The sequence below is a fragment of the Erythrolamprus reginae genome, chromosome 2 (genome assembly GCF_031021105.1).
Source record: "Erythrolamprus reginae isolate rEryReg1 chromosome 2, rEryReg1.hap1, whole genome shotgun sequence".
Lineage (NCBI taxonomy): Eukaryota > Metazoa > Chordata > Lepidosauria > Squamata > Dipsadidae > Erythrolamprus > Erythrolamprus reginae.
In genome coordinates, this window is record NC_091951.1 from 233,129,058 (window position 1) to 233,155,470 (window position 26,413).

At 45.0% G+C, this 26,413-nt stretch overlaps 1 protein-coding gene across 1 annotated transcript; it reads left to right on the top strand.

Annotated features, from left to right (window-relative positions):
• The first annotated feature begins 192 nt into the window (after positions 1-192).
• On the top strand, positions 193-20,721 carry LOC139159529 (perilipin-3-like). The gene is made up of 7 exons (XM_070736840.1): positions 193-422; positions 8,440-8,525; positions 12,538-12,620; positions 14,662-14,914; positions 16,083-16,270; positions 18,345-18,473; positions 20,305-20,721. The coding sequence occupies exons 1-7, from the start codon at positions 193-195 to the stop codon at positions 20,656-20,658; spliced, it is 1,323 nt and encodes a 440-aa protein (XP_070592941.1). The 3' UTR covers positions 20,659-20,721.
• The last annotated feature ends 5,692 nt before the right edge of the window (positions 20,722-26,413 follow it).

The window sequence follows — 26,413 nt, forward strand, 5'->3', positions numbered from 1 at the left end:
ATAGAAACCTGGGTAGCCACATGTCACCCATGCCAACAAACTCGCCCAGACCCACCAAAGACCAAACCAACGGAGTGGGAGACACCAAAGGGACCATGGTCCCGCATACACATAGACTTCGCAGGACCTCTAGCGGGACAATCATTCCTCATTGTGGTCGATGCATACTCTAAGTGGCTGGAGGTTGTCTTAATGACCTCAACTACAACAGCAGCTACAATAAAGCCGCTGCGGAGACTTTTCTCAACACATGGACTGCAGGATGTGCTCGTCTCGGACAACGGTCCACAATTAACCTCCAGGCAAATGGAGGTCTTCCTGGCCAAAAGGGGGATCCGACATGCATTAATATCTCCCCATTTCTCGGCCGCTAATGGCCGGGCTGAATGCATGGTGAGGTTCGCAAAAGAAGCCCTGCACCGGTCAGCACCTGGAGAATGGCAACAGCAGCTGGACGAATTCCTATTAGTCCAGCACATCACCCCGTCGGCCAGCACAAACAAAAGTCCAGCAGAACTTCTCATGGGGAGGAAACTCCGTTCCCAGCTGGACAAAATTCACCCAGAGTATTCCGAAAGGAAAGATAAGCATACAATGGAACCAGAACGGACTTTTAAAACGGGCGACCCAGTCTATGCAAAAGACTTTGACTCAAATCTCCGCTGGAGAGAGGGGACAATTGAATCGAAAACCGGCCCCAAATCATACACGATCCAACCGGCCAATGGGAAAATCTGGCGCAGACACATAGACCAAATCAGAAAACGACATCCAAGTGAGTTAACACAAAGTAACAATGACATTTTTCCCGTAGATCAAACGCATGGGAATTACCAAAACCAACCAGACTACTCACCGCATCCTCTTCTGGCATCCAGCGGTGGCTGCCCTGGAACCCTGGCGGCTGGCGTTGGAAAGACCACTTCTACGTCCATAGGGCAAGACAATCTTTACCAGGACGGAGCAGCACAGGAGCCAGCCGACCAGGAGGACAACTCCCTGCAAACTGAACTGCGCAGGTCTGGGCGAGTCAGCAAGCCACCAATCAGGTTACAAGACTACGTCACATATCTAAATGATTGACAGTTTGTTCAACCTATGGGGGAAAGGGTGTTATGTTTGTACTTTTAAATAAAGGTAACCGCTGATTGGCTTAAGTCGCGGCCAAGGGAAACCTTGGTGCAAAAGTTTAAAAAAGAGGAACTCACGTGTTTTCCCCACGCCAGCAAGGTATATAAGGCGCGGCTTTAGCCGGTAGCCAGCAGTCACTTCCTACCTGCGAGCTGGTCACTTCAACTGTTCCTGATTGCCAATAAAGAGCTGTTAACCTTCCTCGGCCTCCAGCTTCTCATTTAACAAATCCAAGTACAGGTCCAGACTTACTGGTGAGCATCTTCAAGGCCCATGGAGGGTCTCAACTGCTTCCTCCCTTAAACCAAATGTGGCTTAGTTATGCAAGAGTAAGAGCTGCCAGATCTCTAGCAGCAAGAAGTAGGGAGAAGAAGCCACGTTCAAAACAGTTCATGTTCAATGTTCCATTCATGTTCAGAAAGTTAAATGTTAAAGAACTATTAATACAGACATTTGAATCTCAATAATAATAATTACATTTCTCTAGTCAGCAATTACAGTATATGTGGTTTCTTCAGTCTTCTATATCTGCTGTATTATTATTGTTGTTGTTGTTATTATTATTATCATTTTCATTTTATTTATTTATTACTGATTTATTTTTATTTTTTGTATGAATTTGTTAATTTATTTTTATTTTTTAACATAAAACAAGATGAAAAAATAAAGACATTTGATAACGTTGGAATGTTTTTGTAAGAGCTTTTGGGGGGGAAAACCTGATGTGGCCCAGCCTCACCCAGCCTCTACCTCCAGCGGCCCCCAGGTAAATTGAATTTGAGACTCCTGGTTTAAAACAATGCCTTGAGGTAGGACCAAATGTCTATACATCTATAATAATTTAAAACAAATGTTAACCTAGAACTTTCAGATAAATAAGAATAAGATGGAGCAGCCACATCTATGTTAAACTCCTAATGAAATGTATGGTCTTTTAAGCCCATCAAATTTCCACAGAAACTGATTTTTAAAAGATTTTGACTTCTAAGCCCATATAATATGAAAAATCAAAATTAAGTTAAGAAAGTCCATAACTTTGTATTGAGAATCTGGATTTGCATGTCCAGCTGGTCTAACTAATCTAGCATCATGTGATGCTGCAGGTGAAACTTGAAAAATTAGAATATCCATGTATATGCCATGTATATGATATAGACCAGTCTAAATAAATAAAATTTGCTCCCAAATGGAAATATCTGGTGTAATCATTCCTTCCTGTTGCCTTGCTTTTTTTTGCCTTGGTATTTTATCGCCATCATAAACCTACTCATAGTTAATTATGGGCTTTTGTGTTTGTGTGTCTCTCTTCACTGCAAAAAGTGTACAAACCAGAGGTGGGTTTCTCCCAGTTCGTACTGGCTCACAAGAACCGGTACCCACCCGTTGGTGCCGTCATGATAATGTCACAAAACCGGATTGGTCAGTGCCGGTCCATGGGCACCACCATCTTTAAAAATAAAAAGGAATTCCCACCACATTTCAAAAATGTTTTTCCTCCTGAGCATGTGCAGAAGCCAAGTTCCTGTACTGTGCATATGGAGGCCATCTTTTTTTTTTTGGCTTTGGGGTGTTGGGGGGGAGGGGATTTTTTTCTTACTGTGCATGTGTGCCCACGAAGAACTGGCCCTCCCACGAAGCGCACCCATGCGAACCAGCAGCGAGGGAAGTTGGAACCTACCCCTGATGCAAACCATTGAAAACACTGGCTCTCTCATCCTGGGCGGAATTACAGGAGGACAAACAGCATGGACCACATCTCAACATCTCTCATCTCAGGCCTGATTTGGAGGCCTTGTGTTGGGAAAGGCCATTTCCTATTACCCAAAAATTCAGTGAATGCTGATTGGCTCTTATCACCATCAATCAATAACACAGGGGTCCTCCTTCCTGTTTATATTCTTGGACGGAAGAGAAGTTGGAAATTTGGGAGCTGGGAGTGGAAGGACAGACGGGAGGGAAAGCCTGGAATCTTAGCCCCAGGGAAGCTACTATGAGTTATAGAGGTGGTTCTCAACCTATGACCAGAATTGAACCCAAACTTTCAGTTCTTACCTGAGACATTTGTTAAGTGAGTTTTGCCCCATTTTACTATGGTTTTTTTGCCATTGTTGTTAACTGTAGGTGATAAGTTAGGGGCTTGAGCAAGTTTGCTAGCTCAAGAGCTACATTGAAATGCTTCTTGTCAAAAGTTGGAGGTATTGAGTCTGCCACAGGAAGAGTGAACTGCTTCTGAATGTTATCAATGAACAGCTGAGGAGCTGGAATAAGGGCCACTGTCTGGACTTGTTCAGCAATATATGGAATGGGAAGTAGAAGCTTTGTTTCCAGTTCCTGTGATAGGAGGCGTGGCCAGGCCAGAGGCCTTCTGGAGAAGTGATTTAAATAAGGCTGGTGGGAAAAGGCCTGCAGGAGTAGGCTGCTCTATTGGTAAAGCTTCATCAGCAGAGAGGGCCTCATCCTGACACTCTGCCTCTTCCATTGCTGAGGCTTGGCTCTCAGTATCTGAATAATTATGATCCTCTAATCCTCCAAAGATTTGTGTTGCAAAGAAGGCTGGTTCAGCAGAGGCTGGGCCTGGTTTTGTGGGTGACTAGAGCAAGCTCCGGTAATCACCATGTAGAGTGGAAAAACAGCCATTTGCTGAAAAGCAGCCATACACTGTTGTATAGTATTGGGCAATAATATTTTGAATATTGTTAGGATCCAATATTGGTGGCTGGGCTGTTTGGATAGTCCTTGGTTGTTGCCCTACCTGAATGCCAGGTGTAGTAGGCAAGGCTGTTATATTACTAACTAGCAGTAGTAACTGTGAAGCAGTTGCCATAGGTGGATTATTGGATCCAAAGGCTGAAGCCACCTGAGTGGGGGCACTTGCTGAGCTGGGGCTTTAAAACCTGCCTCCCACCAAACATTTGTGTTAATTAGAGACACACTCTCATAATCCAAAACTGACTGATCTTGCTTGTTGAAGTTGAGGAAAAGTGAGGTGGTAAAGATGACCACTTTTCCACATTATTGTCAGGCTTGTGCAGTGTTCCCTCTAATTTTTTTTCGGTGTGGGCGGAAAAGTATAGTGTCTGAGCAGCAGTCCCTTTGGGACTGGGCGGCATAGAAAAATAAATAAATAAATAAATAAATAAATCCCTTCTTTTTTATTAAAAGAACCTCTTTATTTCTTCCTCTCTCTCACTCTCTTTCTTTCTTCCTCTCTCTCACTCTCTTCCTTCCTCTCTCATCTCTCTCTTTCTTCCTCTCACTCTCTTACTTCCTCTCTCATCTCTCTCTTTCTTCCTCTCACTCTCTTCCTTCCTCTCTCATCTCTCTCTCTTTCTTCCTCTCTCTCACTCTCTTCCTTCCTCTCTCATCTCTCTCTGTTTCTTTGTTCCACTCTTCCTTCCTCTCTCATCTCTCTTTCTTTCTTCCTCTCTCTCTTCCTTCCTCTCTCATCTCTCTCTCTCTTTCTTTCTTCCTCACTCTTCCTTCCTCTCTCATCTCTTTCTTTCTTCCTCTCTCACTCTTTTCTTTCCTCTCTCATCTCTCATTTTCTTTCTTGCTCTCTCTTACTCTCTCTCACTCTTTCCCTCTCTTGTTCTCTCTCTCTTGCTATCTCTCTTTCTCTCCCCCTCTTTCTCTCTCTCTCTTATTCTTATTTTCTCTCTATCTTACTCTGTCTGTTGCTCTCACTCTCTCTCGTTCTCTCTCCGTTTTTCTCACATCAGAGGCAGGTGAAGGGGATTTTCAATATCGGGCACGTGCGCTCCCCATCCCCTGCCAGCCCGCCCGGAACATTTAAAATAAGAAAAACCTTCGCCAGCTCTAAGTTCTCATGCTCGAGGAGGGGGTTCGACTATAGGACCGCCAATGTATTTTTCTATATTCTGGTTGCTTCTCTGCTTCCTGGCTGCGGAGGAAATCAAGCACCCTTTCTTGCTTCCAGCCGCTCCTCCGACCCGTCCTCAACTCATCCACCAGCTGCTGCTGCGACTCTCGGAAGCGCCCAGAAGATACTCGGTGATCCTCCCGTTCTCTGCCCTTTCTAGGAATGCAGTACTTGATGGTTTTAACCCCTTAAAGGTTTAAAAAAAATAAGGACTCTCGGCGCGGCGAGGCGAAGCGACGTTAAGGGGATGACTCGAGCCCCCGCCCCCAGGACACTTGGCGAGGTGAAGTGGCGTTAAGGGGATTGCTCGAGCCCCCCCCACACGCACTTAGCCATGGCGCACTTAGCTGCGTCTTTCAGTTTTTGAACCTTGCCCAGGAGCCAATCGCCAAGTGTAGGCTTTTCCAAAAAGTAGGTGATTGGCTCCTGGGCAGGGTTAAAAAAAATGCGCGCTGACAGCTGCAGCTAAGCGCGCTATGGCGCATAACTCAGCTTACAGGGATCTATGGGCTTGTGCACTCATTCATGCTTTTTGTCACTCCACTCTCCCACTCTGGGTGACAACAGGCAAAGAAGCCTTCCACTCAAAATGTGATGCCTTTGCTTTTGTTGTTGTTTTGTTTTGTTCTCCTTGCATGGCATCGGCTGCTGGGAAATCTCCTGTGAATCCACCGTAGAGACTCTCCTCAGCCCAGTAAGTGAGGGAATCTGCTGACAGGCTGGATAACACAGTCTGAAGCCATTGTTTTTGTTTTTTGGAGGTTTTTTTTGGCACGGCTGCAAGCCCCAGCGCCTGTAAGATGGTGGACAAGAGCGGGAAATTTAAAATCTGGTGACTGTAGCAAGCTCTTGTAATCACCTTGTAGAGCAGAAAAACAAATACCAGCTAGAAGATAGTATAAAATGATCGGGAAGCCCTTTGTGATCAGCATGGCTGGATTACTGTCCTGAGCTGACTTTGAGAAATACAGCATGTGACAAGCGGTCCGGTTACAGAGGTAAAATATTGCAGCCAAGTTAAAAATACAGTAAATTTTGATGAGATAACAGCAGAAGAAACTCTTGTAGTGTTACATTTTCTTTTCTACCTATTAATCAGCAGTCAGATAGGAATTCCACGACCTCCCTCATGGCGGACTGAGGGACAAACTGGAGATATTACATCGTAGGCAGATATGTATATCAGTCCTCAATGTGATTGGACAAGGAAAACCCTACCTGAAGTCTGACTCCAATTATCATGGAGAATTGTATGGCGCCCCTCTCCAAAGACTCGGAGCAGATCACAACATGCAATATACAGAGTACAAATCCAATATTAAAAACAGTATTTAAACCCCTTATAATAAAACAACAACCATACAACCCACATAAACCATACATAAATCATAATAGCTGAGGGGAAAGGCAAGGAGGGTGGGGGCAGTCCTGATCTCCGGGGGGAGTTGATTCCAGAGGACTGGGGCCGCCACAGAGAAGGCTCTTCCCCTGGGTCCTGCCAGACGGCATTGCTTAGTCGATGGGACCCGGAGAACGCCAACTCTGTGGGAAAAAATTGGCCGCTGGGATTCGTGCAGCAGAAGGCGGTCCCAGAGGTAGTCTGCTCTGGTGCCATGTAGGGCTTTATAGATCATAACCAACACTTTGAATTGTGACCGGAAACTGGTCGGCAGTCAGTGCAAGCGGTGGTGTATTGATGAAACATGGGCATACCTAGGGAAGTCCATGACTGCTCTCGCGGCTGCATTCTGCACGATCTGAAGTTTCCGAACACTTTTCAAAGGTAGCCCCATTTAGATAGCATTGCAGTAGTCGAACCTCGAGGTGATGAGGGCATGGGTGATTGTGAGCAATGACTCCCTGTCCAAATAGGGCCGCAACTGGTGCACCAGGCGAACCTGGGCAAACGCCCTCCTCGCCACAGCTGAAAGATGGTGCTCTAAAATTAGCTGTGGATCAAGGAGGACACCCAAGTTGCGAACCATCTCTGAGAGGGTCAATAATTCCCCCCCCCCCCCCAGGATAATGGACACACCGATGGAATTGTCCTTGGGAGGCAGAACCTACAGCCACTCCATCTTGTCAGGGTTGTTCCTTTTTTCCTTTTTTCAGTGCCATTGTAACTTTCAATAGTCACTAAATGAACTCTAAATTAACCCTAATGACTACTTGTCCTAGGTCTACCCAATCCAATTTCCAATATTTTGAATTCTCCCATTGCAGGAAGAAAAAAATATATAGTTATATGAAACAATTAATATTTTAGAACTAAAAATGCAAACTTGGATTTAAAAGAAAGTAAGAAATAGTTGGGTTTCCGTGAAGCATGTGGTTTCATATTTCATTGTTTCTGACTTTGTACAAGTTGTGAAACTGGTTACTTTGAACTGGATGTCTGTTTTTGTTTTTATTTTGTTCCTAGGGTATATTTGGAAATTTAAAATAGAATATATTTGCTACTATCAAACCCATTCCTAAAGAAAGAAGAAATGTCTATATTTATTAGGGCAGTGAATGCTTCAAAATTTATTTGGAAGATATATCAGTACAGCATTTCTCTAATGTGAAGTCACATTATCGGTAAGAGTAGTCCTTGTAAGTTGTTGCAGTCATAAATAGAGGCATCACATGGATTCCAGAATGCTGCAAACAGTGACAAATGTAAGGCAATGGCTGAGCATCCAAATGTCGTCATGTAACCATAGAGGTAGGGGTATGCAGCCACCATAACTCATAAAATAAGTGGAGGGAGAGAGTTGGACTAAAAGTCACTTCTGCCATAGGATGCCATGATTCCCTCTGTGCTTTGTGCCACAATGATGGTGCTTCTCTGTTGTTCATGAACAGACAACTACCCACAGAAAACATAGAGGCCAAATGTCACCAAAAGAGTCAGCCACCAGCCACCCATAGACCCAGGTGAGCTGCCCTCCTTGTGTAGGCATAGAGAATGACCATTGTTTACCTGGATGTTGACAGTTGCCCTGAAAAGCCACTACCCGGAGCTTAGCTGCCCATTCTCACTGGGTGAAGTCTCTAGACTGCTACCTTTCACGATGGCAGTGAGAAAGTGGTTTAGGGTAAGTGTGGCTATCTCAAATGCGAAGAAACTGGCAGTAGGGGAGAAAGTTCATGCTTCCCAACTCTTCTGCCATGTCTTTTTTTCTTCACAGAGAATTTGGCCCACACCCCACAGGGGGGCAATTTGATTTTTAATGGGAGCGATTGGAACCTTGTCTAAACCAAGTTAATGGCCTTTTAGGCTTCCTTTGGCTGAGGAGTTCTCTTTTGAATAGATTACCACCTTTCACGATGGCAGAAAGAAAGTGGTGCAGGGTAAGTGTGGCTATCTCAAATGCGAAGAATCTGGCAGTAGGAGAGAATTTCATGCTTCCCAAGTCTTCTGCCATGTCTATTTTTCTTCATAGAGAATTTGGAAAAGAGTACAGGTTATTTTTTGCTGTACAAGCGAAGAAGAAGACCTTCTCAGGACTCCTCGCTTTTCTGCCCCCAGGTGACCACCTCCCCCTTCTCCTTAAACCCTGGGAATGGTGGGATTTTGTGGGAAAATACACGACAATGTTTATGTAACCTAAAAGCTTAGAGATAATTTCTGCTTCAAGGGTAATGGGGGACTTCTCTGAAGAGTTGGAGTCACCAATTATCAAACAGGAACCGAGCCCTATATTGTCTTCAGACCTGCCTGGGCCATCCCACGAGGTTCCACAGATATATATAAAAAGGTAATGATTTTGTGCACTTACTACTTAAATAAGAATAACATAAGTACAGAAAACAATAAACAAGCCACTTACAAAAGGAAGATGAAAGTCCTGCTGGTCTCCACTGCTGGTCTTGAACAGTTGGCCACTCCAATGATCTGCGAGTTTAGAGCTCAGGGAGATGAGGGAATTACCATCTTGATCAAACCAGAGTCAGCACCTTTGAAACAATATGTACTTTCTATTTAATCACTTTTGAAAAGTTCCTGTTAAGAGTTTTTTAGTTGTTAGGAATCTTTGAATCAATATGTTTTACAGAACTCAAGGAGTTTCCTTCAATCCTTACCAAAGGAAGTTATTAAGGACAAAAATTAAGGAATAAATAGCAAAAGAGAAATTAAATTTTTTATTTTAAAAAGTTTCAAATGGCTATGGGTTCAGATAAATTTGAAATAACATTTTGGAGTTAATTATAAAGACCCATTCTTGTAGGAAAATATAATTTTGAATTATTTAAAAAATAAAAAAATAAAAAAGCCTAAAATTTGAGCATTAAAGGAAAATAGATGAAATATTACAATTATAAAAAATCACTCACACTCAAATTATAAATATAGAATGAAGCAAAATATTTTAACATTGCACATACCAAAAATATTTTGAACAATGAACCTAGAAATTAACTTTAAGAGTTTCTTCCTCTACAGATACACTAGTTTTTGTAAATTGTTGCTTTGTTGTAAATTGTAATCTTAAATGAAATTACCATTAAAAAAAATAGTTCTACGAATTACAAAGAGAACTAAGAGTTTATAAACATTGTAATAAAAAACTAGAAAAAATTGATTAATTAAAAGTGTTCAAATGGATTAGTAGCAATTGTTAAATATCTGATTGGCAAACAGATGGAAAAAAGTATATTTCCAAACACATCTAGTTTGCTGTTCTGCTCAATTTTACTGAGATCATACACAAACACACAAACATACAAATGTACATAATACAAAAGCTACTGAAGTAATAATTCTTAAAGAACATCTAAACAGCTACCAATTTTACAGAGTTTTTTAAAAAAAATATTTCCTCTGTCGCTCATGTCAGGGATAAAAGCTGTATTATCTCATTTCAAACTTTCTATACCAGTGATGGTGAACATATGGCACAGGTGGCACACGAGCCCTTACCCTAGCTCAGCTCTAGCACACAGGCACGCATCGGCCAGCTGATTTTTGCCTCATACAGAGGCTCTGGGAGGACATTTTTGGCTTCCGGAGGGCTTCGGAGGGGAATCGGGTAGGGCAAAATTGCCCTTCCCAGGCTCCGGGGAAGAATCTGGAACCTGGGGAGGGTGACAAACAGGCCTACCGGGCCCACAAGAAGTTGGGAAATGGGCCTCCAGAGAGCCTCCAGGGGGGCAGGGAAGGCAATTTCTGAACTCTCCAGGCATTGAATTATGGATGTGGACACTCACATAGGTGCAATAGCACTTTCGGCACCAAAGGGAAAAAAGGTTTGACATCACAGTTCTATATGATTTCTTCAAACGGAATGACAAAGAACCAGTTCCAGGCACCTCCAGAGGTGAGTTGGTAGGTGGCTGTGAAAAGCCTTCTGGGAATGCGGAACTCCAGGAGACCGCTACGTAGGGATGGGCAGGACCCAGAATGGGTGGAAACACTATTCCGGCAGCAGCAATGGAGCGCATAGTCTCGCTCCATTGCCGCCGGTCTTGCACGCTCCCCCCCTTGGAAAAAAATAAAGTATAATCCTCAAAAGGGATAAATCTGAAAGAGGTTCATAAGAATACAAACATTTAATTCTTTGTGTTTATAACTCTGTAGTATGAACAAAAATGAAATAGCAAAACCCAAAATAAGGATTAATTTTTTAAAAAATCTAAAGGACAGGTTTTTTTTAAAAAAAGTAAAAGATTGCCCTTTTTAATAAAGGACAGATATGGTCACTGTAAATTTATGACAAATTTCTCATTTAACAACATAAATTTTGGGTTCAATTGTGGTAAGTTGAGGCCTACCTGTAATTCTCAGAAATGGCAACAATTTCTGATTACTTTGAAAGAAAGTTATGCTGATAACTGTAGAATCAGGATTAAAACATTTGCTTTGTTGAGGGTGTAAGTCTTTTGTCGAAAATACCCGAGCTATTGACTTGTAAATAATAATAATCAAAATCTGAATAATTTGTACAAACACAGCTAGTTGGCAAAAGTGCAAGAATAAAGATCAGCCCAAAGCAAACAAATCACATTACAGTAAGCTAAATGTATGGAATCAAATACAGTAATACCTCATGATACGAACTTAATTGGTGCAAAGAGGATGTTTGTAAGACGAAAGGTTCGTAAGACGAAACATTGTTTCCCATAGGAAACAATGTAAAGTCAATTAATCCGTGCAACGAACCCCCCCCGGCAAAAAAACGGCTTTCGGCGACTCCTGGGAAGCCGCGCGGCTGTTTTAAAAAGTGACAGCCGGCCTGGGGGGCTTCCCAGCACCCCCCGAACCTGGGTTCGGCGTTCGGGGGGGGTGCTGGGAAGCCCCCCAGGCCGGCTGTCACCTTTTAAAACAGCCACGCGGCTTCCCAGCTGTCTCCTGAAGCCGAACGCCAAAGCCGAACTTCCGCGTTCGGCTTCGGGAGACAGCTGGGAAGCCGCGCGGCTGTTTTAAAAAGTGACAGCCGGGCTGGGGGGCTTCCCAGCAACCTCCCGAACCGAACCCGGGGTTCAGAAAATTTTTGCCTCTTCTTACGAACTTTTTTCGAGTTACGAACCGGCGTTCGGAGACTGCTGGGAAGCCGCGCGGCTGTTTTAAAAGGTGACAGCCGGGCGGCGGGGCTTCCCAGAAGCCTCCCGAACGCCGGTTCGTAACTCGAACAAAGTTCGTAAGAAGAGGCAAAATTTTTCTGAATCCCGGGTTCGGTTCGGAGGTTGCTGGGAAGCCCCCCAGCCCGGCTGTCACCTTTTAAAACAGCCGCGCGGCTTCCCAGCTGTCTCCCGAAGCCGAACGCGGAACCACTTTTCGTGGGAAGGTAACGGTGTGCCTCTGGTGTTTAGTCATGCCGGCCACATGACCACGGAGACATCTTTGAATAGTGCCTGGTCTTTGTTTGCAATATAGTTTCTGATCTTTATTAATTGAGAGAGGCGGGAGAGGGGAGAGAATCTTCTATTACTGATTAACAAAATTCTCCCCTTTCGTGTGTATCTTGCAATTTACGGTATCTCAAAATCCAAGAGGAACCAGAACTTTTCCGAGACTGAGTTCCCTACTTTCTACTCTCTGGGATTAAAGTTCCGGGGTGGGTGGGTGTGAAGAACAATACAGACCTATTACAAGACCATGGACAAAACAGATGAATTACTGTAGCTTAGTACAATAAAAAAAAATTAAAACGTTCCAGAGATTGTGATGTCTATTGCTTTCCGCAGAAGCCAAGTTTCCGGCACTGCGCATGAGTCGCCATCTTGTTTTTGGCTTTTAAAAAAATATATTTTGCAAATTTTGGGCCCCTGCGCTTTGCGCGCACACGCCCACATGGCGCAGGAGGAAGCGAATGGCAACGAGGTAAGTTAGAACCCACCCTTTACCTAAATGAGTGCATAGCATTGCAATCCCACCTTTATGTGATTACTTTCCTTTATCATTACACTGCAGCATAAAACAATATAGGCCTTTTGTAAATTCTAAGTAGCATAAAAACCAAATGCAACTAGAATCCAGTTGTTGAACATAACTGGGAATCTTTTAAGTAATCAAATCTTTTTTTCATCTTTACTGTTTACAGTTTCTTTTGCAAATATGTTTGCCTGTAGGAATCTTTACAGGCTACAACACAAATATCCTATTATGCAACAGACGGTGGACCAGGTAATCACTTGACCTTCCATAATATTAGATTGACGGCAGTGTATACATGGTTCTTTTAGGATACTGTTTTATTATATTATTGATTTTAATCTGATTGTTCTATTTCCCTATTTTACTATTGTTGTATTTATCTTACGTGTTAGCAGCTCTGACTCCATTTTGGAATAAGTAAGTAAATAAGTAAGTAAATAAATATAAATATTATAAATATAAATATCATATCTATCTGTGTAGATTCATGTAACCAACATGTGACATTTTACATTTCATTGAATTTCAAACTCCCAGCGTCCTTAGGACAGGGAATGTGAAGGATGCAGGGCACTGTAATTCAGCAAGACTTAGAAGACCACAAATTCTCTTTCTCTCTCTACCGTAGTCAGTACAAGAGATAAGTGATCAACTTCATGAGAATGGATTTCAGACATAGCTGTTATCAGCAGGTGGTGAACCAACCAGGTCATGCTGAAATGCCAACCAGCCTTTTCTTCCTATGGGTGGGAAAAAAAGACATTTTATTTTCTCCTTTAAATATTTCACCTTCCAAATTTTTGGACTAGTAGGATTCCTCCAGCAAACATTTTAAAATGCTTTTTTGCCTTTTTTATAAAAAATGTAAAACAGCCCCTTATGTTTAGTAGGGTCTATGTGAGGGTAAAACGTTTGGGCTTGGCATGTCAACATTTTGGAAAACAGTTAACGTTTTTATTTTATTTATTCACATTTCTGAATTGCCTATCTCCCTCAGAGGGGGACTCTTACGTGTGTGTGTCACACAAAAACACATGAGAAATAATTTTTTACATATTTTGAAAAGTATCAAACAATTGTGCGATTCCTCAGAATCTGCCATGTCATTTACCTTCAGGTGGTGTTTTTTCTGTTGACAGGTCTCTGAGGCAGCTCCAGGTCACACGAGGCCTCACATTCTTTTTTTGTGTAGGTTCTGTGGCTTCTGAAAACTATCTGATACTTGCCTGATTTTTAGAGCCTCCAGAGGTTGTGCAAAAGCGTGGCCCCCTCGCACAACCTCCAGAGGCTGCATGGCAACGCACACATACCCCCATTCTCATGCAGCTCCCAAGATGTCAGATAATTGCATGAGAACAGCATGTGCTTTTGAGAATAGTTGTTAGGCGTTGGTAAACACTAGTGTGTTACCCAAAACATACCATATTTGACATGCGCTCCCTAGGTTCAGCAGCATCATTACTCCTATTAGCAGGGTAATTGAGTTCCAGATTTATAAAGCATTTCACTGGCTTTGCGGGTATTTTCATAAATAAAAGTTTTTTCTTGGGAATCTTTGTTTCATTTCTTACCCTGACCCATTTCTCAGTAATCTTAGAACATGCTAATCAATTTGGTTTGTGCACAGATAGTCCTCTACTTAATAGCCATTCATTTAGTGCCCATTCCAAGTTAATAACGGCACTGAAAAAAGTAGATTAAGTGGTTTTCACAATTAATGACCATTACAACATCCCCATGGTTGCATGATCAAAATTTGGGTGCTTGGCAATTGGCATGTATAGATGACAGTTGCACTGTCTGTGTCTTGCGTGATCACAATTTCTAATCTTACCGGCTGACATATGACAATGTCATTGTCAGTTTCACTTAACAACTACATAATTTGCTTAACTTTTATGGCAAAAGATGTAAAATGGGACAAAACTCACTTAACTGCCTTGCTTAGCTAATGGAAATTTGGGCTCAATTGTGGTTTTAGGTTGAGGACTATCTGTATATTTGTTATTGTTGTTTTTTAAAGCAAACTGAACAAATAAAAATCAAATTGGATGCAAAAACGACACATACCCTGTTTCCCCCAAAATAAGACATCCCCTGATAATCGGGATTTTGAGTGATTGGCAATAAGGCCAAACGCTTATTTCAGGGTTCAGAACAATATAAGACAGGGTCTTACTTTGGGGGAACACAGTAACCCAAATTTAGAGAGGAAGATACAGTATATATGCGCTGGTGCTTAATTCTGTCGATTTTCTTCATTCTTCTGTTTTTGAATTTTCACTGCCAGATCATGACAAATGCCATTGAATCTATTTATACCAAATTAACTGAAGTAAAGGACATTATGGATACCATGCTAGATATAAGCATCGAAGCTGCCGTGGAGAGCGTGGAATTAACATTGTGTTCAGCGAGGAGTGCTGTGGACACCATTATGGATATCGACATGACACAGATGATGGCCAGTAGTGTTGACAAGATTATCTTCAAATCGGATGACTTATTAGAGCACTTTCTGCCAATCACGGATGAGGAATTTTGTAAGACTATGCGGTTCCCTCTCTTGATTATCCACATTTTAATAAGTTTGAACTCTAAATTTATTAACTTCTTTTATTTCTACAGCTATCTATCTCTACCAAGTGACTCTGGATGGCATATAATTCTAAAACCGTAAAACAGTTAATTTTTTAATCCAAAAGTAAATGTATACAATAGCTGAGATAGTTAACCAGCAACAGCATTTATTCTTTCATTCATATGGAAAACTTATTGTCACCTAACCTAAATGAAAGGCATGGGCATTTCTAACCCCCAATCTAAAAAGTTCAAGGCCATAACAAGTCATCACTATCACTCATCGGCCATTCAATTTTGGGGTAAGGTCACCAAAAATGAAATGCTTTACTTTTAAAAAAAAATTGGGTCACATTTTAGCAAACAAAAGTACAGGCTTATCAGGCTTATGAAATGAATGCTCTGACTTTACGAAAAACATTCTAAAGCAGTGTTTCTTAATCTCAGCAATTTTTACGATTGTGGACTCCATTTCCCAGAATTCCCTAGCCAGCATCCCACAGAATTCTGGGAGTTAGAGACCACACATCTTAAAAATTCTGAGGTTGAGCAACACTGTCCTAAAGTGTGGCAGATGATTGATAGGGAGTCTGGTACAGATCAGTTTATTTATTGATCAAATGTATATACCTACCCATCTCCACCAAAATGGTTGTATTTTATCATCTTGCCCTCTTTCACAAAATCTAACTGAACAGTTTCACAAAGCCTATGGATCTTATTTTTACACGGCAGGAAGGTTAGGTTCCCTACACTAAAATGTAATAATAGTGTAGTGCTGGGGAAGGGAGGGCTGTGAAAAGGAGTCTGGGCCAAAGCTGATCTCTTTTTGTGGTTCCTCACCAAATTGTAGCACATGTGCTAAAATAATCCCCTCACTTCCCCAATTAAATATTATTAACAATGAGGGAGAGGAATTGAAATCTTTTTTTTTTTAGTTATTCGAAGTATAGCTCAGATTTCCCCAAAGCTTAATCAAGGGGGATTTATTTGAGGACTAAAGTGACTACTAGTTAAAATTTCTCGGAAACCTATTTGTGGGGAATGTTATTTGTGAAATGAACGGACTGATAATATTAGCTCAGGGATTGTGAATGGGGATCTCTTTTGATCTAATTGTTCTTTGTTTAGTTGCCATTACATTTTCGGACTGCTCTGGAGCAGCCTCTCTTGAAAATCAGGAAGGAGAGCCAAGTTACTACAGGCGCCTGAGTTCCTTGTCGATGAAGCTGTGTAGTCGAGCCTACCAGCATTCTCGGATAAAGATCAAACTGGGTGCAGAGCAGGCATTGCTCCAGCTTGAACAGCTCTTTTACTTGGTAAGAAACTCAGTCATTCTGTGCTATGTTTGGGAAATAAAAGGAAAGGGTGAATAGTCAGACCTTATTGGACCATGTAAGTTGCTGAATCAATAACCTAACTGTAATAGCCACTACTCATTTGGCTGAATCACTTTGGGCCACACCCACACTGAGCCCAATCCACCTCACAGGGTGATGGTTGTAGGGAAATGAGAAGAAAGTATTGGGTATGTTCACTGTCTTGAGTTACTTATGAAAAGGACAAAGGCAGGATATAAATCTTCCTGTGTCTAAATCTTGTTCTACAATTAGTATCCAGTAAAAGGTTAATGAGCAGCTCGATTGAGTTATGTAGATTTGGATTTGGTCTAAAAACAAGGGCTTTGCACAATGTATATGTTAACCAGGTAGTCTGCCTGCAGTGCTGTTTTTAGGGACTGTGCATTGTGTCTTCCACTTGGATTCTTGCTTAACAGTCTATCTACAGCAATCTTTCTTAGCACTGAAGATGTTAAGAAATTTAACTTCCAGATAGGATGGCCTTTGCTAAGAATTGTAGAAATTGAAATCCAGAGAATCAAGTCAAAGTTTCCAAGGTTGAGAAACACAGACCTACGTTATCCATTAATCAGATTCAGAACGGGGGGAAAAACATCAACATTTTCTTGTATTATAGCAAATCTGCTCATCTTTTGTGCATAGGTTCTTCCTGCTTGACTTCATGTGGATTCAACCTTTTCATTAATAAAAAAAATTGTGCTACGTTCCCCAATTTGATGCTTTCCAGATGTGCTGGATTGTAATTATACAGTATAATCTCCATTTGGCATGGCCATTTTGTCATGCAACAATGTAGTGCAGTGCCTTGTATGCTCTGATCTTAAGTGAGTGCATAATACTCACCTGGAAGGATTAATGGCAAATTCAGGCTGGTGACTTTTTGATTAGAAAGCAGTGTTGTTCAATATTGCTTGTTAATATAACTCCAGAATAATTGCTTGCTTGGAACTCTTCACACAACCTTAGCACATTTTAATGGTCTGATTTCTATTCGAGGAATAGGCAGGAGCGTTGGTAGAAACTTTTGAAGCACTCTTCCAAAAATAGTTTTCCAGCTTTTCTAATCTCGCCGTGTCTGGGAGAGGATGAGAGATGTGGTGTAAGATACTTGCAAGATACCAAGTTGAGACTGCTTTAGGGCAGTTCACTACTGTAAAGAAAAATTCAATTCTAAGGGACTTAAGTAAATCTCTGACCCCAGGACAGATGAAAATCCATGTATCTCTGGAATATGAGTGGACATATGCCAATTTTTTGGGGGGGGGGTCATTTATGGGGCTTGAGGAATGGAATATCCAAAGCTGAAAGAGATTTAAGTATTTTCTCTCACTGGAGGAATTTTAAAAGGTGAGGTGGATGCTTTAAACATCTGCAAAACTTGAAGTTCCAATTTGTTCCTTTAATCCTCTGTCCAATAGTAACCTTCCCCCCCCCCCCCACGCACACACAAATATTCACTACAACTACTTTGGTCATGTTAGAAGATCACTAGCAATGCCCTCTGAGGTTCCCAGGCCAAAATGAGCCTTGTTTATTAATGCTAATGTGAAAGGCTACAGCAATTATATAATGAAGAAAAAATGCCCAGCTGATTGTGCACTGGTTCTTATTTATTTTGTCTGTTGGGGGGAAATATTTTCTTTTTTTTAAAAGAAAACTATTACATTTCAAAAAGAGATCATATATAAAGAAAGAAAAAGTATTACAGAAGCATAGAATGACTAGGAAAGAATGGTTCAGAAAAAAGTCAAAATAATGCAGAAAACCAAGATAGCTATTACTACCCTCAGAATTTTGCCCCGCAAAAAACTAGGTCCTCATTTTACCAGCTTCACAAGCAGCCGTCAGAAATAGCCTGCAGTTCTAGATTCTAACCACTGCGCCGCTGTGGCTCTTATGATAAGAGTAGGGAATGTATAGCTCTGGCCTTTGAGCCAAAACTGTAGTTATGATGCCAAACGCAAAACACTAGGCTTGAGTGCATGATTTTTTTCTTTTTCTCTTCCTGTTTTTTTTTTTTTCTTTTTTGTAGCTACAATATACCAAGGAGGAATTGGACTACAAAGTTCACAGAGGTCACGAAAAAATGTACCAAATGTGGAAGGAATGGTACAAAGGAGAACCTAAGCAGGACCAGAGCAATGGAGCAAATCTGACAGAGGTATCTAAGCATGAGAATGATTCATCTTTTGAAGATACTAAAAAAATAGGGAATGGCCATTGCTCAGTGAAGATTCTGCCTTGACTATGGTTTGTGGCTAGGCATACTGGGTAAACTAAAACAATTATTATTCATTATTAAATAGATTAAATCAGGGATGGCGAACCTATGGCACATGTGGTGGCATAGTTCCCTCTAAGCTGAGCAGTGAGCAATGGCTCACTTAAAAATCATCATCAACTCAGAGTTTTTCAAACCTGCTCAGAAGCCGAGAGGGAATGAGTGAGAGGGAAAGAGTGCCGCCCAGTCCCGAAGGGACTGCCGCTCAGACACTATACTTTTCCGCCCACCCCCCCCCAAAAATTAGAGGGAACACTGTGTGGTGGCATGCGAAGCCATTTCTGACGGCAGGTGAGGCATTGCCCTCTGTCAGCTCGGGCCCACTGGTCCGCTGATATTCATAGTTTATACTTTATCAGATTTGTCTGCCACCCCCTCCGAAGACTCGAGGTGGCTCACAGCATAACAGTAGTACAATACATTACCAATCCAATAATAAAAATTAAATCAATTTAAGCAAGTATTAATAACATAATAAAATCCCTAACTATGCAATCACACACATTCAACCTACTCTATCATACAGTAAGGCCAAAAACATAATTAAAAAGAGGGGGAAAGGTGGTAATTATCCCCACACCTGGTGACAAAAGTGGGTCTTCAACATTTTATGGAAGGCGAGGAGAGTGAGGGCTGGTCGAATCTCTAGAGGGAGTTGATTCCAGAGGGCCGGGGCCACCACAGAGAAAGCTCTTCCCCTGTGTCCTGCCAGCCGACATTGTTTGGTCAACGGGACCTGGAGAAGGCCATCCCTGTGGGACCTAATTGGCCGCTGGGATTCGTGCCTTCTTTATGGCCGTTTTTGATCTCCCCAGAGTTCAGGAAAGCCTCCTGAAGCCATTTTGCTCCAGCAAAAACTGGAACAAAGCCTCCTGGCCTGTTTTTTTGCCATCTCCAGGCTTCAGGAGGCTTTTCTGAACCCTGGGCAAGGGCAAAAAAAGTCCCTAAAACCCTATTGGAAGTCCGGAGGCTTCAGTGTGGCCTGTCCGCATGTGTGGAAGGGCAACGCAGGGGGGGTTGTGTGCATGTGGGTGTGGAGGGGAGAGCATTGCGTTACAGGTGTGGGTACACACACGCGCCATATCACCCGCAAGCGCATCCTTTTGGCACCCGGATCAAAAAAGTTTCGCCAACACTGGACTAAATCTTTATCCCCAGTGGCTGACGCAAATTGGATCTTGCAACATTATTAAACAAACTATATATTTATGCAAAAATTATTCCCAGAGCCAGAAGAGAGTTGGTGTGTTTCTCAGGATGTATGAAAAGGCTGAGATGAAGAGCTGGGTCAAAGATCCTTTATAGAACATACACAACATACAGAAAATTGCTTGGGGAAGAAAAGAGGGAGGAGATTTGAATTCTGCCACCTGGCATGTACTGCATGGCTGAAATCAAGGGAACGGCAATCAACAATGGTGTCTCCATGCATAAACAAGAATATTCAGTTGCCCTATGTCCGTCTGTCAACCTCTCTCCCCACCCCCTCCCTCCCTTCAGATAATCCCATAGATCAGGGGTAGGCAAAGTTGGCTCTTCTATGACATGTAGACTTCAACTCCCAGAATGCCTGAGCTAGCATGATTGGCTCAGGAATTCTGGGAGTTGAAGTCCATAAGTCACAGAAGAGCCAACTTTGCCTACCCCTGCCATAGATGAACACCTATGATGTTCAATTAACAGATCTTTTTGTTCATTTGTTTCATAACAGATGGAATCCCATTCTCTAGCCACATCCTACACTGTTGCACAGAAGATGCAGGAGGTCTGCCAGAATGTCTTAACCAACCTGCAGAGCCTTTCTGAACATCTTCAACAAAAAGTCCAACAAGCTCAGTGTGATTTAATAGAGCTACAAGCTGTCCTCTCTACTGCCACATCCTTCCAGGATCTTCCCAGTGGCTTCATGAAAAAGACCACAGAGAAAATTAACAAGGCCAGGAAGGCTCTGTTTGAAGTCATGGAATATATAGCTAAATACACTTGTCAGCCATGGGTAGAGGGACCCTATTGTCCTGCTGAATATTCAGCAGAGGAATCCATAAAACACAATAACGTATATTAGTTCTTTACTCTTAATAATTTATGAAACAAATAACATATATCAATTCTTCCTATTAATAATATTGAGAACAGAATTAAAAAACATGATAACTTACAACCGCTTACTAAATACAGAAGGAAATATAAAAACAAAGAAAGAGCTAATAGAACAGAACATAACTTTGGACTGCTGGCCATACAGGCTAATATTTTCAAAATGGCAAAAAAACATCAAAAACGAAGGAATATTGGCACAGGACACACCCCTTGATAAACTAATATTAGGAAGGGAAAAAATTTTTATAACAAGAATATATAGCTACTTAATAAATTATGAAGTGGAAACTGAAATATCAAAAGATCCAATGACCAGCTGAGCAAGGAACTTTGGCTACAATATCCACATAGACCAATGGGAGACAATTTGGAATAAGAACTACAAAATCACTAAGTCAGCAGCATACAAAGAAAACACTATAAAAATGTTCTATAGGTGGCATATGTCACCATCAAGACTAGCACAGATTTTCCCCAAAACTAGACCAAACTGTTGGAGATGTTCAAATCCCTCTGGAACTTTCTTCCATATCTGGTGGAGCTGCCCAAAAATAAAAAAATTATGGAGCAAAATAAGGTCCTGGATATTCGAAATCACGGAAACCAATCTCTCATTCAAACCAGAGATCTTTTTATTAGGAATAATAGACATGAAAATAAAGAAAACAGTTTACTATATAATCCAACACATTATAATAGCAAGTAGAATATCAATAGCTCAAAACTGGAAAAGGGAAGAGGTACCATCAGACAGAGACCTGATTAAAAAAATATTTGATTGCGCCGAGTATGACTCCTTAACACAAAAACTGAAAGACAACAAGGAAACAAAAAATATAACCACATGGGACAAGTTCTATAACTGGATCAATGAAAGGGAGAGAGCTATGGAAGGGAACAGAAACAAAACACAATAAAACAAATTATAAAAAGATCAAGAATAAAAGGAGAGAAGGAGAAAAACAAAACAAAACAATTTATTTGCTTGCTCGCTGACTTTTTTTTCTTTTTTAGGATCGAAATCAATTATAACTATGCCGCCGTCGACTTACCAGCCGGCGCGGGGTTGCGGCGTGGGTCGGGGAAGGAGGCCGCCATTGTGGGGGCGGTGCCTGCGGCCCCTCGTCATCCCCAGGGGCCGCAGTGACGTGGTTGGTGGCGCTGGCCACCCATTGGCCGGGCGAGGGTGAGGCAGCCCTATAAAAGGGGCTGCCTCGTGGCGCAGTTTCTCTCGCCCGGCAGAAGGAGACAAGGAGACACGGCCCTGCTGCAGGAAATAAAAAGTGCGGCTGGGCCCGACGGCGAGAGCGATTGCGTCACTTGGAGCCTCGGGCCGGCAACACGCGCAGTGAGAAGAGCGCGGCCGGGCCCGGAGGCTGAAGAGGACGTTTCGGCGGCAGCTGGAGGCTCGGGCCGGCGGCACGCGCGGCGTGAATGGCGCGGCCAGGCCCGGAGGCCGAAGGGGACGCGTTGGCGGCAATCGGAGGCTCAGGCCGGCGGCGCCGGTGGCATCGGCGGTCAGTCGGGCCTCCTGTGGTTTGTTGGAAGGGGTGGTGATGGCTGGAGGCAGCAGGGCTAGGTCGGGGACCCGGCGGCGGGCAGCGGGGGGGCAGGCCGGCGCTCAGGGCACCCCCCCATCGAGCCCCACCGTACGGGAAGGAGGAGGGCCCCCAAGCGCACATGGGGGGAGGCCCCTGGAGCTGGACAGGCCGGTAGGCCGGTCGGGGAGGGCAGCTCCAGGGGGGAAGATAGCAGCAGGGGGCCGGCCGCAAGGCGCCGGGGGCTGACCCCCAGGGCAGCAGGCCGCCGACAGGGGAGGGCCCCATCCCGGGAGCCACGCGGCAGAAGGAGGGAGGTTTCAGATCCCGGGGAGGGGGACCCCAGTCCAATGGAACCGAGTGGGTCTGATGAGGGGTCCCCCACGGCACGGGCGGTTGGGAATGAGGGTACAGGGGAGGAGTCAGTGTCTGTATCCTCACACCTTCTTTCTGCCTTGCTCGAGAAATTGGATGAGAGGCCACGGAAGAGGGGCCGGGCCCGGCTCGAGGACACCAGGGAGGCCACGAGCGCTGAGGGGACCCGGAGCTCCTCGGAATCGGAGGACAGGTCCCAGAGGGTGAGATCCGACCGGCGCGTTAAGAAAAGGCGCAAGAGGAGACGCGGAAGCAGGGCTGCTTCCGGCTCAGAGGAGGCTGATGATGACTCTTCACATTGGGGTGAGTGCCCTGTGCCTGGGCATCGTTGGTCCCGGCCACGGGGGCCACGAGGCAGGCTACAGGCGGTTAAACGCAAGTCACATAAGTCACATAAAACATGGCGTTCGGGCACAGCAGCCCAGGTGTGGGGGAGGGGCCGAAAACGTGGGGTGACAAAGAGGGGCAGGAGGAGGAGGGACTCCTCGAGGGATAGCTCAGAGTCCACAACCACGGAGTCCACTGATACCTCTACTGTAGACAGTGACAACCCCTTTGCCCCGGGCCTCCCTGACACTCCGCTGAGCATGCATATGTCACAGGCCCTTAAGCGGAAAATTTGGCGCGGGGCCTATGTGGATATATTCAAGATTTTATTACCGGGGAAATCCAAGAAGGCCAAAGACAAGGACGGTAAGAAGGGATCCGAGGGGTCGAAAGAGACCAAGATGGATAAGGGGATACTATCTTGGGCATACGCCTTTCTTGCATATCACTCAGTGGTTGTTGAGGATGACGTACACAAAACCCATGAGCTCATCCTGTATATGAATATGATATTACGGGCGTATCAGGAGTTTGGAGGGGAGGCGTGGAAGCAATACGATGAAAACTTTAGGAGGTTTGCCGCACACAATAGACACTGGCCGTGGGACATGCGGCACAACGATTTGTGGCTTCAAGCCACGCAGCAACCAGCCACCCCGGCTAGCGGGCGGACGCCTACTGGCCACCTGCTGCTGACCCAGGGAAAGGAGGCTACCCTCCCCCGCCCGGGGGCGGGTTCGGGGACCTATGGCTCTGCGCAGCGTGGTGCGACGAGTTCGCCCTTTCGAATCCCGCCGTACTGTTACGAGTACGGCGCCAGGGGAGCCTGTTCCCGGCCAGTTTGCCGCTTTCGCCATGCCTGCGCGTTGTGTAATGGCAGGCATCCAACATCAGCCTGCTATAGGGGCAGGGGGGGAGGCGGCACCAAGGCAGCAGTGGGCTCTGCCAAGCCCTAGGCGGCTGGAGCTCAGAACAAGGGGACCAACCCCCATTAAAGTGGACAGGTTGAGAGACAGGCTTAGGGGCTATCGCCCTAAGAAAGGTGCCGAGTTCTTGGTTACAGGTTTTTCGGAGGGCTTTCGGATTCCGTATAATGGGCCTAGGATTGCGTGCCTGGCTAACAACCTGAGGTCAGTGGTCGGGATGGAGCATGTGGTACGGGAGGGCCGGGTGCTGGGCCCCTTTACGGAGCCACCCCTGCCTTCTCTGCAAGTATCCCCCCTGGGAGTGGTGCCCAAGCGAGCAGCGGGGGAGTTCCGGCTCATTCACCACCTGTCTTTTCCTCCGGGTAATTCGGTAAATGATCACATCCCTGATGACCTGTGCTCAGTGCGCTACACACCTTTTGAGACGGCTGTCTCGGTGATACGGGAGTGCGGACCAGGGGCCCTGATGGGTAAATGTGATATCAAGTCGGCCTTCCGGCTCTTACCGATTCACCCCGGGGATTTCGACCTTTTAGGTTTTCAGTTTGAGGGGGGGTTCTTTGTTGATCGGGCCCTCCCGATGGGTTGTTCAGTTTCATGTTCTTTGTTCGAGAAGTTTAGTTCCTTCCTAGAATGGGCGCAAGTGAGGAGTTCAGGGATTCGGTCAGTTGTCCATTATTTAGATGACTTTCTTTTCGCAGGGCCGGCGGGCTCTGACGATTGCCAACGGGGAATGGCAGGGTTTCAGGCGCTGTGCGGGGACCTCGGCGTGCCTTTGGCGCATGAAAAGACCGAGGGGCCCACCACCAGGCTTACATTCCTGGGCATTGAGGTGGACTCGGTTGCCCAGACCTGTAGGCTCCCGGAGGACAAACTAGCGAGGCTGCGGGACACGGTGAGGGTCGTTAGGGCCGCCAAGAGGGTGACTCTTAGGCAGGTGCAGGAACTGGCGGGACTGTTGAACTTCGCTTGTAGAGTAATAGCGCCGGGTAGGGCGTTTATGTTTAGGCTTTATCAGGCGACGGTCGGTCTCAGCAAGCCTCACCACAGAATTCGCTTGTCGGCTAGTGTTAGGAAGGACCTGGGGGTGTGGCAGGAATTTTTGCATACGTACAACGGGGTCTCCTTTTGGAGACATGACATGCTGTTGAAAGGCGACTTCCAGGTGAAATCTGACGCAGCCGGGGCGGTTGGCTTTGGTGTGGTCTGGAAGGATACATGGTTTAGGGCGGACTGGCCTCAGGAGTGGCAGGGTACCGCAGTGTGTAGGGACTTAACATTCTTGGAACTGTTCCCAATTGTCGTGGTACATTTCTGGTGCGACAACATGGCGGTTGTACATGTGGTCAACACGCTTTCTTCCAAGAACGAGAGGGTGATGGGTTTGGTGCGTCGCATGGTGGTTAGGTGCCTGGCCCGGAATATGCTTTTTCGGGCACACCATGTCCCGGGGATCAGGAACGGGGTAGCTGACGCGTTATCAAGGGGGCAGTTGGCTAGGTTCCGGCTGCTTGCCCCACAGGCCGCGGAACAACCGGAGGCACCCCCCCGCACCTGTGGCAGATTGGAGGGCCGACGTGAACAGGGCAATGGACCTGTCCATAGCAGCAAGCACCAGGAGGTCATACCAGCGGGCAGGTAGGGAATTTTGGGCTTTTCGTCAATTTAGGAGATACGATCAGCTTTGGCCGGCCCCGGTGGAGCACCTGCTTGAGTTTTGTTCTCTTAGTAAACGCCGGGGGATGTCTGCCCGCACAATTCGGGGCAAGCTGGCTGGCCTGGCTTTTATAGCCAAGTCCAGGGGTTTCTCGGATAACACGGGTGACTTCAGGGTTAGAAAGACACTGGAGGGGTGGATCAGGGAGAAGGGCCCGCCCCGGGGTGATAGGAGGCGCCCCCTCAAGTTAGCTCACCTACGGGGTTTGGGTGACTTGTGGGACAGGCTGTGCCGCTCCCAGTACGAGGCGGCCCTTTACCGCGCGGTTGCGGTTACGTTGTTTTTTGGTGCGTTCCGTATAAGCGAGGTTTTGGCGGCATCCAAGTTCGATAAATCTGGCCGTGCCTTTACAGCTAGGGACATTCGATTCCGGCGGGGCTCAGTTTTCCTTCGGCTGCGCCGCTCCAAAACGGACCAGAGGGGCCGGGGCATGACAGTCCAGCTTTCCAGGACTAGCCATAAGAAGGTGTGCCCCGTGAGGGCAATCTCAGCGTATTGGAGCATTAGGGGGGGTTACCCCGGCCCGCTTTTCTGTCATGCATCCGGGGACCCTCTCACCAGGTACCAGTTTTGGGCGGTGACGACTAAGGCCCTGGCCCGGATGGGCCTGGACCCCAAGCGTTACGGGACTCACTCTTTCAGGATTGGTGCAGCTTCTTTTGCAGCCGAAGTGGGTTTCAGGACTCCAGACATACGTGCGGTGGGCCGTTGGCGTTCTACGGCCTTCCGGGCCTACATCCGTCCTTAGGTGAGTAGGGCTGGACAGGGCGCGGCCCAGGTGGCCGATTCTGATGCTGCTTGTTTTCTTCCCTTCCTTTTAGATGACGTTCTGGGGGC

What these genes read in the sequence shown, in the direction of transcription:
- LOC139159529 (XM_070736840.1), top strand. Translation starts at nt 193, where the DNA reads ATGACCTCAACTACAACAGCAGCTACAATAAAGCCGCTGCGGAGACTT. An exon ending in AATCACGGATGAGGAATTTT is followed by an intron (nt 14,915 to 16,082) that starts GTAAGACTATGC and finishes TTCTTTGTTTAG; the next exon opens with TTGCCATTACATTTTCGGAC. An exon ending in TTGAACAGCTCTTTTACTTG is followed by an intron (nt 16,271 to 18,344) that starts GTAAGAAACTCA and finishes TCTTTTTTGTAG; the next exon opens with CTACAATATACCAAGGAGGA.